Genomic DNA, 13,213 nt, shown 5'->3' with positions numbered 1-13,213 from the left:
CAGATCTGACTTGGTTCCGCCTGATTCATGTAGTGACTTTCGTTATAATGTCTTGGGAGGCGTTCACACCAAAGTGAGTGGTGGCATTTTGAATGGAAATTAGGTTTATGTTTGACATTAAAACTTCTAAATACCAAAATCACACATGTACTGTATATAACACAAAATATTCAATTTTGATGTGTATTGCATGTGGAGTCTAAGTAATTTCTTGCCCTTTCAGGAAAGGATGCAGCGATTAACCGATTTCCCTATTAACTGCGCTTTGAAACTTCAAGGTTAATTAATCGTAAAGGCTCCGCTACACCGAGTGTTAACTGACTGCAAGTTATGTGTAGCAGTGTGTGCAGTTCTTATTAAACCTCCTTGACGACATAAACGTTCGCGTTTGCGCACACACACGGCACATCGGACGCCGGGGCCGGTCACCGCGAGTATTGACTGTCAGAGTGATGTACAACGGCGTCCCGTGCTGGGATAACTTACTGCTGCAATTTTTTTAACATTACATAAAGTTAGCAAACTCCAGGAAAACATAAAGCCAGCCCCTGACCTCACAACAGCTGCAGCTGCAACGGGGAATTCAACCCAAGTTGGTAAGCTTGCTAGTGACTTTATTATTAACGTTTTTAAGTGTTTGTTAGCTTATTAACATCACCAGTTAGCTAACGTTAGCCTGTTTAATGTTAACGGTAACGTTACAGTTAACAGCTAACGAGTCAGGAGCCGACGTTTGCATTTACAGTCAGTGCACTGATGATAACGTTACGTTACAGCTCAAACATGTCACTGACGTTAACACTAAACGTTACTTACTTTCTCTTCTTCATCCCCTGTGGGACATAAGGCTGCAAAGAGATCTCTCCATCGCATTTATTCCTTGGCAACATGCTGCGCATCTCCCTGTGACAGGTGCATCTTGTCTAGCAGCTCCTTCAACTTTAGACACACCAGCTTGCAGGGCCGCTTCTAGCCCAAAAAGGGCCAACTTCTTCTTTGTTTATGGTGTGACTGATTCATCTCTAGTCTCTAATCTTTTCAGATGAATTTAAATAAAAAGGTTGATGATTTAGACTGATCTCATGAAGTGCCATATGTATGACACGCCAATTCGTATGCCATTATTGGCGTGTTATCAAGACGCATACTTTTTAGCGTGTTTATCAACGCCGTTTGACTTACATTACCTTGCGATTGTGTGTGAATTGACGCCGTAGCGAGTAGTATGAAAGGGCGAAAATCCACGTAGGGAGGTTGGTCGGGGTGGAGGATGGATCAAACAGGACTTTCACCCAGGAGAGCGGGGATCGTGTCCCGCGTGTGACGTTTCCTTCGCGTCCTGCGTGTGATACTTCCCACGTTTGTTCTTTTCCTAAACCCAACCCAGTTCTTGTTTCCTAAACCCAACCGGTTCTTCTTTTTCTAAACCCAACCCGCGTGTGACGTTTCCTAAACCCAACCGTAGCCTTTGTGATAACACGTAGCCTCACGATAACCCGCCACGTGGCTTTAGAAAGTGGCGTGTATGTTTACGCTGTGACGTTGCAGACTGCCGTTTGCTGTATACAGCATAAACGTACACACGAATAGCTCAAAATGTGTACAGATAATGTTTACGCGAAGTCATGATGCCATGTTGGATGATTGATCATATAATAATTCTCAAAACATTCAAAACTGTTAGTTATTTCTGTTTCCAAAGGCAGCAATACATGACACATTAAAATCTAGTTTGTACATTGAGTGTTTATGTGATTTCATACATTAGCAGTGAAATTAATTAATGCATAATACATTTTTTTGCAGACTATAATCGTACCAACAAAATCTATAATTGTTGCATCCCTACTTTCAAGGATGGAAATATGTAGGCTATTGTTCTACCTCTGTGGCCCTGACATATTCCATATAAGATTGACCCTTTGTCCATCTGTAATCTGTTTGAGTTATTTTCTGGAGTGGATGAATGGGATTAGGCTGTCAGCTGTACACATTTATGATGTTTAAAAGTGTCAGTAAGTGAACCACCACTCCCAAGAGAAATAGAGAGGAGCTCTCTCTCTCTCTCTCTCTCTCTCTCTCTCTCTCTCTCTCTCTCTCTCTCTCTCTCTCTCTCTCTCTCTCTGTCTGTGTTTCTCTGATCTCCCCTTCTCTTAACATTTCACTGTCTATTTGCTGGGAAAAAATGTGGATATTATAAGTTATTATAAGTTAATTTTCTGTAAATTGCACCGTAAAGCATTTATTGAAGGTTTTGTACTGAGTGTTCTTGTGCTATGAGATGTGAAAAACAATCAAACCTAAGGCATTAATGTTACATTATTTTATACAGTCATTGAAGTTCTCAAAAATACACAATGTATTTCACAATTCAGTTTTATTGAGATGCAAAAATGATGGCAGAAACTTGGTCATTACATGTCAAGTTTAAGTTGGAAAGTGAAGCAAACAAATAGAAATTCGAGTTTCACCAATAGTTGTGTGTGGGTGTATTGTAGGTTTTATTTTCTCAGATTGTATAACCTGGTATGTACTTACAAATAGTCAGTATAATGGTCTGATCTATTTGCATGTCCACTCTTGACTAGAACCTAACCTACAGCCAGTGAGAATGCTTTAGCTAACAAGAAACAAAAAGTCTGGATACACACAGCCAGTTAGATTAATTTAGATTAATTTATCACGTTCACAATTTTTCAGTGCCTAGGATGACGGTTGTGTTATTTCAGTTCCTGTGGAAAAAAGAAGATTCCTAGAGTTTTGTGTACAATCCCTGGTGAGAGGAATGTCAGTCTTGAACTGTTGCAGGGAGTTTGAAAAACCTTGCTTCATTTTCAGTACAAATGAAAGTACAAAGAAAATGTTTTTAGTTTTCAACCAATGTCAGCATTTAAACTGTGGAGCAGCTGTCAAATGTTGATGTACACAAAGCAGCTCTATATCAGAGTAAGCATTGTCTAGGAATGGATGTACATTGTGGTTTTCCGTTTATTAAAACAATTATTTAAAGGGTTTCTAATCCAGTGCAATACTGCAACTTTGTAGACATGACAATCACACCTCCTTCACCCAGCACATCAGCTAGGGCTGAACGATTAATTGCATTTGCGATAATATCGCGATATGTTAAAACGCGATTTCCTAATCGCAAAGGCTGCGATTTGGTCACATGACTCGCGAGAGCAAATCAGTCTGCACTCCGCAGAGAAAGCATCAACTAGCATGCTAACGCTACACTGTACCTTGAGCTGATTTCTGTCATTCAAACAACTCTGAGTTGTAGTTTAAAACTTTTACAGCCATTTTAATAAAATGAAGGGTTTTATTGTGGTTCGAGTCCATACGTGCAGTTAATGGATACAGGCACACAGAACTCAAGGCTCGGTTGGCAACTAGCTCTGATTAGCGGTTAGCTCCGGTTAGCGGTTAGCTCCATTATAAAGATATGGAGTGGAGGAGCTGCCACTGAGAGGGGTAACAACCAGACTCTGATAAATGACGTTCGGGGAGCTTTCACAGCAGCGTGGCCGCGGTGTTTCAACGGTTTTATTAGTACAGTTAATCCCACGGCAAGAACACCAGCAACTAGCTAACGCAACGATAGCCTCTCTGAACAAGTGCACATGGCAGCACGCAACTTCACGAGGGGGAGGGGCTGGAGGCAGCTCTTCTCTGTGCACTGTAAAAAATTACACTGGTGTGTGTGTGTGTGTGTGTGTGTATATATATACTATATTTTTACTTGTTTAACTGTCTAGTGTGTAATTGTGTGTTCATACTATAAAATGATTTATTGTTTGTCTTTGTTGAATAATACAGAAGACAAAGAGCTTAAAAAAATAATCAAATCGAAATCGCAATATTTGGGAAAAAAATCGCAATTAGATTATTTTCAAAAATCGTTCAGCCCTAACATCAGCTATAGCCAAGTTTTGTCACTTTAATCGGGGTGGCAGTTTCTGGTCTCTTATTGCCCAACCCTGCCTCAGAAAAGATGTTCATACTATGTCTTTGTTGTCTTTTTCGGATTTCAGAAGTTTTGTCCCTGAGTCATGGCGGACAGGAGAGCGGAGAAGTCATGTGAAGAAGCCAGCAGATCGTTAGCCAAGCAGGAGTACGAGGCGGCAGTCAGCCATAGCACGGACGCCCTGGTGGTCCTTGCACCCCAAGCCCCACCCTCCGGTGCTCCAGTCCCACCGAGCCCTTCATCCCTTGTCGCTGCTGCCGGACTCCTCCGCAGCCGTGCCCTGCTCTACCGAATTGCTGCCTTCTTGCAGCTGGTGAGGACAGTGGCTGTCTAAGCATTGTTGTAGGGCTGCAACTAAGGATTATTTTTATTGTCGATTAATCTGTTGATTATTTTCTTGATGTATCAATATGTTTTTTGGTATATAAATTCTCAGAAATTGGTGAAAATGGTCGGTCACTATTTCCCAAAGCCCAAGATGACGTCCTCAAATGTCCTGTTTTGTCCACAACTCAAAGATATTATGTTTACTGTCATAGATGAGTGAAGAAACTAGAAAATATTCACATTTAAAAAGCTGAAATCAGAGAATTTTGATTTTTTTTCATAAATGAATGAATCAAACTGATTAATCACTTAAAAACTAAAAATAGTTGGCGATTAATTTAATAGTTTTCAACTAATCGATTAATCTTTGCAGCTCTAAATTGTTGCTGCCCTAGCCAGCAAACAACCTATAGTCTTAGATGACCACTCTTTCCCTCCTCCCCTGTTGCTTTGTGGCCCACACATTTTTTTTCATTTTATATCATACCAGTCAACCTTAGTTATGGCAGGAGGGGGAGGGATATCCTTCTTTGAGAATCTTTAAAAATCTTAACTTTGAGACAGATCTCTGAAAGGTCCTATTACCAAATACAATATAATTCTCTCCTATTCTTAAATAAATTCATTATACTAAAATGACGTAGGCTGATCATTTTGCTTTAAATTCATTGTTGTACTTCTAATCACTTGGTAAATTATCATAAAGAGAATGCTAGAAATGAGAACAATAAACCCTACTTTCTTCCTCCATGGTACTGTTATGTTATCTTCCCAGAGCACTAAAATTACACCAGTAACTTAAGCCCTAAGATTATGGAAACTACTTAAGTCTATAATGATAGTGTGAGGGACTCCGCTGTGAGGCAAAGATAGCCATTCTTGGAGCTAATGTGAATTTGAAGCTCTGACCCTCCAACACAAAGTATTCCCACTTGTTATGGTTACCACTTTTTAACTTTAACTTCCTTCTGCCAACAGAAAAACTATGATGAAGCAGATGAAGACTGCAAACATGGTGAGTAGCATTTCAAATTGGAACCATCTGCTGATACTGTATACAGTAGTCGTTTTTTTCTACCGAGTGGCAGACAAAGTGTGTAGAAGTTAGCCTAAGTTCTAACATGCCATTGCCTCAGTGTAGCAGACGAGATGTCAAATTTGGCCTCAATTCTTTGCAGAATCCTACTTATTTACTGTCTATTGGGTTATTGGCATTGCTTCAAATCTACAATGTTTGTAGGCTTGAAAAAACGAATTACATATATTGGACGAAACCCTAACTGAATGTACTGAATTAATTCTCTCCCTACATGTTCCCTGTGTATTCCTCATCCTGTCCTAGTCCTGGCAGAAGAGATTGCCAGGGGAGACGGTTCGCTACAGGCCAGCTTGCGCTCAATGCTTATGGATGGCAGCCTGCAGGAGGTGGCCAACATCCTCTCTAAAGCCTTGTATGGAGAGCCAATGGTATGATTATTGGACAATGTATATGTCAGCCTACATATTGACTGTAATTAGAATGTAATGCCAAAGTGCATATTAAAGCTTAATTACTGTGCCTGTAGAGGTTATAATTTCCTCTATGGACATTTTCAGGACATGGGAGGGGTTTAAATACTGAATGATAATGAACATAACTGACTTTCAAAGTGATCTGAGATGCTACCGTAATATTAGATACAGTGTGCTTGATGATTAAGATAGTCATGGTGGTTTTGCAAAGTATGCTACACATAGAAGAAACATATGGCCCATGAAAAACGGATTAAAAACATTTTTCAGGATCATCTAAACTATGTACCACAGTGGAGTAAATTAGTATTGTTAAAAGGTTCCTAACTAATGTTGGAATGATGTTCTACAAGGCTTACTTCTGAATTGAAAAAGAGCCACATGAAAAATAAATGTCTAAGACAAGGTGAGTTGTAGTGGCCTACTTATAACAGTGCTACTTTGTGGATGTAACCGACATACAGAGCGTCACTTTTTTATGGGCCCACTTTGTCGCCTGTCTGACTTCTCCCTCTCTTTGCTAATCCCAACCGCTGTCTTCATACTTCAACATGCATTTTGCTGCCATGGTGCCTCCCCCAGCTCCACTCTTCTCCTGTTTGCAACCACTTCCTGCCTACACACACACACTCTCTCTCTCTCTCTCTCTCTCTCTCTCTCTCTCTCTCTCTCTCTCTCTCTCTCTCTCTCTCTCTCTCTCTCTCTCTCACACACATTCAAAGGTTGAGCTTGGTCCCAAGGTCATCCAACATTTTATGCAAGTGTGGACAATCCTGTTTGCAAGGCAGGTCTCTCTATATCTGTCACAAAGAAACATTATTCTGACACAGCTTATCTTTCCTCCTTTGACTACACCCCCTTCTTTTTGACACCCACCTTTTCACACTTCTCCTATACTAAGTGTACTTCCTTGGATTTGTTTGACTTACCGTATTTCTCAGTGTTTTCACTCTAAAAGTGGGCTTTCTCATGCACACAAAGTTTTTGACAATCAGAAAGGGAACACTAGAGATGCAGAAAACTCTTCTTTTGTTTGCCACTACATCTTGGCCCTGTGTGTGTGGAGTTTAGTTGTCCTGTGGCGTGTCATGCAAGTGTGTTAGAATTTTTTTTTAGCTTGTTTTAAACCTATCAAGTGACTCAAATCAGGTACCTGTAATGGAGTTATAAACCAGACTAGAGAAGCTCTGCTGGGATCTGTTCTGTAAGAGCTGACACAGGTTCTCATTTGTAGTAAGGTCAGTAGTAAATGAAAAATAGGCCCTATTGAAGACTTTTTGTTGCTTAAATGCCTAAGTGTAAAAATCAGAAACAGGACAGCCAGTCAGCTGGGACTGTATTTACTACATATTTGAATGCTTTATCTGATCATCTATCTAGGATTTATCTATCATCTAGATCTGCCCTAGAGAAGGATGAGAAGACAAATTAACATTTTTATTATTGTTATATTTTTAACACCTTTTGTTAATTAAAGCCTTGGTCTTTTAAGGAAAAAATCGCAGGTATCAGTTTTGAACCATAAAATACATCTGCAATGGAGAATTCCTTACTAATCACCACTGAGACCCTGCAAATTCACCATATTTCGATAGAGTCTGGTGTCAGGTATAGTTACGGGCAGGAAATCTACCCACAGAAGTGACAAATTGAACGAGCAATGTATAAACTGTAAGCACATCATCTAGATAATGCATGAGGTTAGACGTTTTTGTCACTTGTATTCCTTGCTGATTGGAGCTGCAAATATTCACACTTGCATAGTGCAGCTTTTAAAATGGATTTAAATGCCTTGCCTGTAGATATTTGGAAATTACATGATACATATGATTATGCTAGGCAACGTCTGCCAGCTTATTCCAAAGCAGTGTTTTTTTTTTTTGTTTTTTTTTTATAGTTATCATAAAAATGTACTGAAGGCACTGATTGCAGTCTGTTGGTGTAATGAAGATGCTTTTCTACCTTCTTTTACAGAATGGCATTGTCACAAAAGACCTTACCAGATTAAAAATGCTCTTCTCAGAAATAGAGGTAAGTACTTCTGGTTGCAGGGCTGCACACCTTACTGTTGTGCTTTCTTTCCTCTTCGGTCATACCTTTTTATGCTTGCTGGTTATATAGATGATGGTTTAATGCTTGCAGCGAGAGTCATAAAGATGACTAATGGATTGATTTCCAACACTAACTTAATTAATTTGTGCTCCTCTGCCTAGCTTGTAGCTGTTGTGGATTTATTACTTATTTGTCTGTAATAAGTCCAGAGGTCCAACTGCTTGTATCGCTATGTTAGTAGTTCACATAATAGTAATGATCTTTCTGTCCCCATTTCCACCCACCCTGCCCGATCTTTGTCTCTGTCAGGCTATAAATAGGGAGATGGCACCAGAGTACACAGATGACCAGGAGGAAGGTGAGCAAATCTGTAGCATGAGTTGTTGTCAATACTTGTTAGAGGGTTGTAAAGCTTGTAAAGCAGTACATCCCTTAACTTGGAAAAAAAAAAATGGTGATGTGCTTGCTACCAAAATTTCACATGTATTGAAGTACAGTAGATATTATTCATGTTTAGAATGTCTTTATCGTAGCTATTTGGTAGCTTGGCAGCACATTCTAAACCAGTTACAAGCTGAAGCTCATTTTAGGATGTTTTTGAAGGCTTTGGCTTAGTGGGATATTGACCACTTGGCTGTGTATATTTACAGAGGTCCAAGATGGCTGGCAGTTTCGGCCTCCTCCCCGAGGAGTCACCAGCAGTGAGGAGTACACCCTCTGTAAAAGGTAATACACGCTGGTTGGTAATATTCACATGGTGTGAGTCATGAAGAATGTATCTCTTATCCACAATATTGCTAAGGGAAATTAATATGTCATGTCTGCTGTTCTATATTGTGTGAAAGACAGGCATTTGAAAGTAAACTGACCAATATAGCTTTCAGGAAGTAGTAGATGTCATTCAGTTACACTGAAGGCTTTAAAAGTATGATTCACGTTACTTAATTGCCATGACCTTTAAATTTCTCTCTCTTTACTTTTATAAACATTAGTATACATCTTGGATATTTGTTTGAAAGGATGCTAATTAATTTGTTGAGCCTTAGACCAAGTCCTGTGAGCTTTCCCTGATTTTGAGTTTGAGTTCTCTGTCACAGCCCCTAGTATGTCCTACTGCAGCAGCACCACCAGCAGAATTTACTGTTGCGTGGGTCAGACAGTGTCAAGCTTGTATTTGCCTTTTATTAAATATTGTAAATCCACAAGTCAGCTATTGACTGCAAACATTAGGGCTGTAGCAAATGTCATTTCTTTTACATTTAAAGCGTTTTATTGAGGTTTTCAAATGAGGTTTCTTTGAAACTTTTGAAAACTTTCTTTGAAAGTTTTTTTTTTTTTTTTAGACATCACCCTAAAAAAAAAAAACAACATTAAATCCTTGTAACAAAATCCTCAATTTGAATAAATGGATTCATCATATTCAATGAATACGTTTTTTTTATTGAATCAATGTGCTCTTTCTTTTGTAACAACGTAATTTACTATAATAGTTAGAGCCCAAACAGATGTTTTGTTATTGTGGTTAAATGAATGTAATTTATGGTGCTGTTAGATTGCTGCTAGTTTCGCATGGCCTGACCTATCTCCACAACGCTGTATCAGTGCTGGAGTATGTATTGGCTAAACCGCTTATCTTTTCAGGGATAGGGTAAAAAACCGCTCTGGCTTGTTTGTATTTCTCTAAACCAATCGTAACCGTCCTAGACGGCGCTAAGCCCCAGATGCAGCAACGGCGCCCTTGCTAAATAGATAGTGGAAGGGAACGCGCCGGATGTCAGGCCTTATCCCAGCACTGTACATCTGGTAAGCCAAACTAGATTGCTGCTATACTGCCCGTAAAAAATACAGGTGCCTCCCTTTGTGTGCGGCAAGCGGGAAAGCAAACTGTTTTTTGGCTGCAGTGAAAATTGTTTTGAAAGGCTAAATGCCAACCAGGATGGATTGAAACAGAATTTTGTTGTGTTTTTTGTTGAGAATGTTTTCACTGAAGTTTGACTCTTGGACTTCACAACGCTCTGGAGTTATTGGAAATGTTAGCCTCATCTTTATCTGCAACTGTGCAGAAATACTGGGTTTAAACAGAATGAGTGGTTGGACATGCAAAAAAAGAAGCTGTGTAGCATTTGAATTTCAGCGTTATAAATAAAGTTTTGAAGCTTCGAACCATTTGGTACAGCCCTAGGAAAGTTAGGGCTTTCAGTTCATGATTGTGTCAAATGCTGTTTTGAAGGATTTTTGGCCATGTTAAAATGTTTTGGATTAAAAACACAGGAATACAGTTTTGGCATAAAATTGACACTTAAAGATGCTTAATATTGGCACAAACTATAATTTATTGATCATTTACAGATGCTCTACAGAAATGCTAATTTAAATGTGTTACTATTAAAAATGTAAATAACTATTTCCATTTTTATTTATATATATATATATATATATATATATATATATAGAGAGAGAGAGAGCACCAGTTCAGCACACAGTTTGTCTTTGCTATAGGTACTTGGAGCAGGGTCTGTGTCGGTACGGGGCCCAGTGTACGTCAGCCCACTCCCAGGAGGAGCTGATGGAGTGGCAAAAGCGCTATGCGTCACGCCTCATCCGCCTCAAACAGCAGCAGGAGAGCAAACACTTCACTGAGAACTACATGGAGACCCTGATAGAGAAGTGGATGAATTCTCTCTCCCCAGAGAAAGTGGTGAGTGCTTGCAAACTCAAAAGTGGCTCAATGGATAGAAAACAGACAAAATACCATGCCAAGGCAAAGGTTCACTTCCTAGAAAGGCAAACCCAAATACGTCTGTATGGTACTGTGATTTTTATTAAAAACTTCTCCAAACTTTCATAACCCCCTCACCTTGTAACTCTAGTGGGGGCTGCACCAACAACCTTGTACAACCCAGCAAATAGCTTTTGTTTACACACACACACACACACACACACACACACACACACACAGACACCAAACACACACACCAAACACCAAACTGACTACCGTAGCTGAGTTTCAGTTTTTAAATTTACCAGTTCTGTTGGTCATGTGCTCTCCTATTAGGAAGGTTACACATAGATATACACCCACTTGTTTTCACTTGTTTGCGTATTATCATTTTATAACTTCAAGTAATAAAACACCAGGCTTTTACTTTATCTTGTACCATGGTCTTGGTGAAAACTCAATTCTGATTAGCTGCAGGATGTCCATTAAAAAGGGATATAGGACACCTAGTGACGAGTTCTAGTGAAACTGACTGTTTACTGTTCTAAATAAATGTGCTACGTTAAATGGAAAGAAAAATCAAAATATCTTATTTCCAACACTGAGTGTAGTCCTTCAGTGCCTCGTCCTCTGAACACCACAGCATGGCGCTAACGCACAAGCTGTAAGTAAGTTACACTGCCCCTCTGAACTGACTTTGTTTCACAGGGATCATCTCTCATCTCGTTCACTGTTTCAACTCGCTACTTCAGGCTGCGGCTGACAGTACACATGGCATATCATTTGTTCATAAAAGTCTTTAAAGATTTGGGGACAATGACATGGCTGGACAGCTAGCTTGTCTTGTTGTGTAAACATACTGATTTACACAATTATACTCACTGATTGTCAACCGTACATAATGTTATTGACTTTGAATCTTGCTAGCATAACGTTAGCTTTCTGGCTCGCATCCGAGCCAAAAAGTTCTATGAGCTGAGCAGGCTAGGAATGTTTCCTGTTGCCAAGCGTTGCAAGTTGTATCTAGGGTCCATCCTATTTACTGGAGCAGTGAACAATGTTTGCATTGCATAAGAACCTTATGGGATGATAATGAATGTTCCAGGTATTGGTCAAACCCTCAGAAGTTACCAGGAAAACAGTTATTGTTTAAAAAAACTGAATGGTCTTAAACATTTTTTTTTGCAATTTACCATGGTATAAGCGAGTTCATGCCCTTAGAGTTGTCCCTTACCAGGTAATTAATTGACTTTGACAAAGGCAACCGTTCTGGCCTCGCCGCCGTCCATTAATTCCTGATAATGGCCACCTCGTCAGGCATTAACCCATATATATTTGCACCTTTTTGACAGACTACTTATTGCAAAAGATTTCGGAGTACAGTTGCAGTGATATATTCTGTCTAACCATCTGTGTGTTTTTTTCCCTAGCTAAGTGACTATTTAGAAGGAGTGAATGTAGAAACCAGCTCCAGCCTCTCTGTTACCGTCACCACCAAAAAATCCTCCCACTCCTGGACCTTCTCCTTCTTGTGCAAGGTAGGATGAAATGTTGAATACAAAGCATCTACATACTCAAATATTGTCTTTGTCTAGCCAGATCATTTGTCAGTATGACACTGAAAAATAAGGCAATATTCTGCACTGCACACCTGCCAGTGCTAATTGGTCCTGATCATCTTTTGATTATGTGAATGTTCTGATTCTCTTTCTCCTTGACTAGCCGGCTAGAAAGCTGTACCGAATTGCGCTGCTCTATGATGCCCACCGACCACACTTCTTCATCACAGGTGTGTCAGCTGGGGACCGGCTTCAAGCCCTCCCCAAAGGCTGCCAAGAGTGGACTCCAGCAGAGGAAACAGGAGGTGTGTATTGTTAAGATTAGCTACAGATCCCAGACAAGGTGTGTTTTTGGGGGTTTAGTTATGTATTGGCCCTATCTTGCGTTGGTCTGCAGTTTTTGATTTAAAAAGTTTCTACACTTTTGCAGGCAAGTGGATATTTCAACCTGCGTTATTCCATCTCTTTCGTTTTGTCTACAATAGATTGCAAGATAATTGCGTTTATACAAAACTTTGTTGTTCTGACAGTAGCAGCAGACAATGGCCTGGACCACTGTCTCTACAAGGTTGCAGTGGGATTCAGCACAGAAATCTTTGGTACCTTCCGACAGACCGTTGTTTTTGACTTCGGGTCAGAACCTGTGCTGATGCAGCGGATCATGGTGGATGCTGCCTCTATCGAAGGTATGCTAAAAGCAATAAGGTCATCTAGAGGTTTTCGAAAAGTTTTGTCAACGTATATAAAATATAAAGGAGTGACACGACAGGAGGAATCCATTGCACTGTGATCACAGTTTTACATCATTGTCAAGTTGTAGATTGTTTTCCAGTAATTTTTGGATAGTATGCTTTTTTTGCATGTCGCAATTTGTAGTGGTTTTAGTTTTTAAATATTTTAAGAAATTGCTTTTTGAAGATCACAATTGGTTAAATAAGCACTTACAATAATAAATGCTGTTAACCACCCTCTTGTCCTTAAGTATGTAAATGTAGTTTTGTTCTGGATGCAGACATAACGCACACTTTGTAGGAACAAATTTCCCCTTTGGGAACAATAAACGTCTGTCTATCCTTT

At 39.7% G+C, this 13,213-nt stretch overlaps 1 protein-coding gene across 2 annotated transcripts in view; it reads left to right on the top strand.

The window, feature by feature from the left end:
• The window catches only part of helz (helicase with zinc finger), a 71,532-nt gene that overhangs the window by 6,049 nt on the left and 52,270 nt on the right, over positions 1 to 13,213 (top strand). The window contains exons 2-11 of one of the 2 annotated variants that reach the window (XM_036000767.1): positions 4,035 to 4,280; positions 5,273 to 5,309; positions 5,637 to 5,761; positions 7,781 to 7,837; positions 8,168 to 8,216; positions 8,509 to 8,584; positions 10,358 to 10,556; positions 12,008 to 12,115; positions 12,300 to 12,441; positions 12,670 to 12,822. In XM_036000767.1, coding sequence (XP_035856660.1) covers positions 4,053 to 4,280; positions 5,273 to 5,309; positions 5,637 to 5,761; positions 7,781 to 7,837; positions 8,168 to 8,216; positions 8,509 to 8,584; positions 10,358 to 10,556; positions 12,008 to 12,115; positions 12,300 to 12,441; positions 12,670 to 12,822 — 1,174 coding nt within the window. In that variant the 5' untranslated portion in view covers positions 4,035 to 4,052. Of the gene's footprint in view, positions 1 to 4,034; positions 4,281 to 5,272; positions 5,310 to 5,636; positions 5,762 to 7,780; positions 7,838 to 8,167; positions 8,217 to 8,508; positions 8,585 to 10,357; positions 10,557 to 12,007; positions 12,116 to 12,299; positions 12,442 to 12,666; positions 12,823 to 13,213 lie in introns of both variants that reach the window. The other variant, XM_031289596.2, reaches the window with a different exon arrangement.

The sequence above is a fragment of the Sander lucioperca genome, chromosome 4 (assembly GCF_008315115.2).
Source record: "Sander lucioperca isolate FBNREF2018 chromosome 4, SLUC_FBN_1.2, whole genome shotgun sequence".
Taxonomy (NCBI): Eukaryota; Metazoa; Chordata; class Actinopteri; order Perciformes; family Percidae; genus Sander; species Sander lucioperca.
The sequence above is the reverse complement of the archived record's forward strand: the minus strand, read 5'-3'. Positions and strand labels throughout refer to the sequence as shown.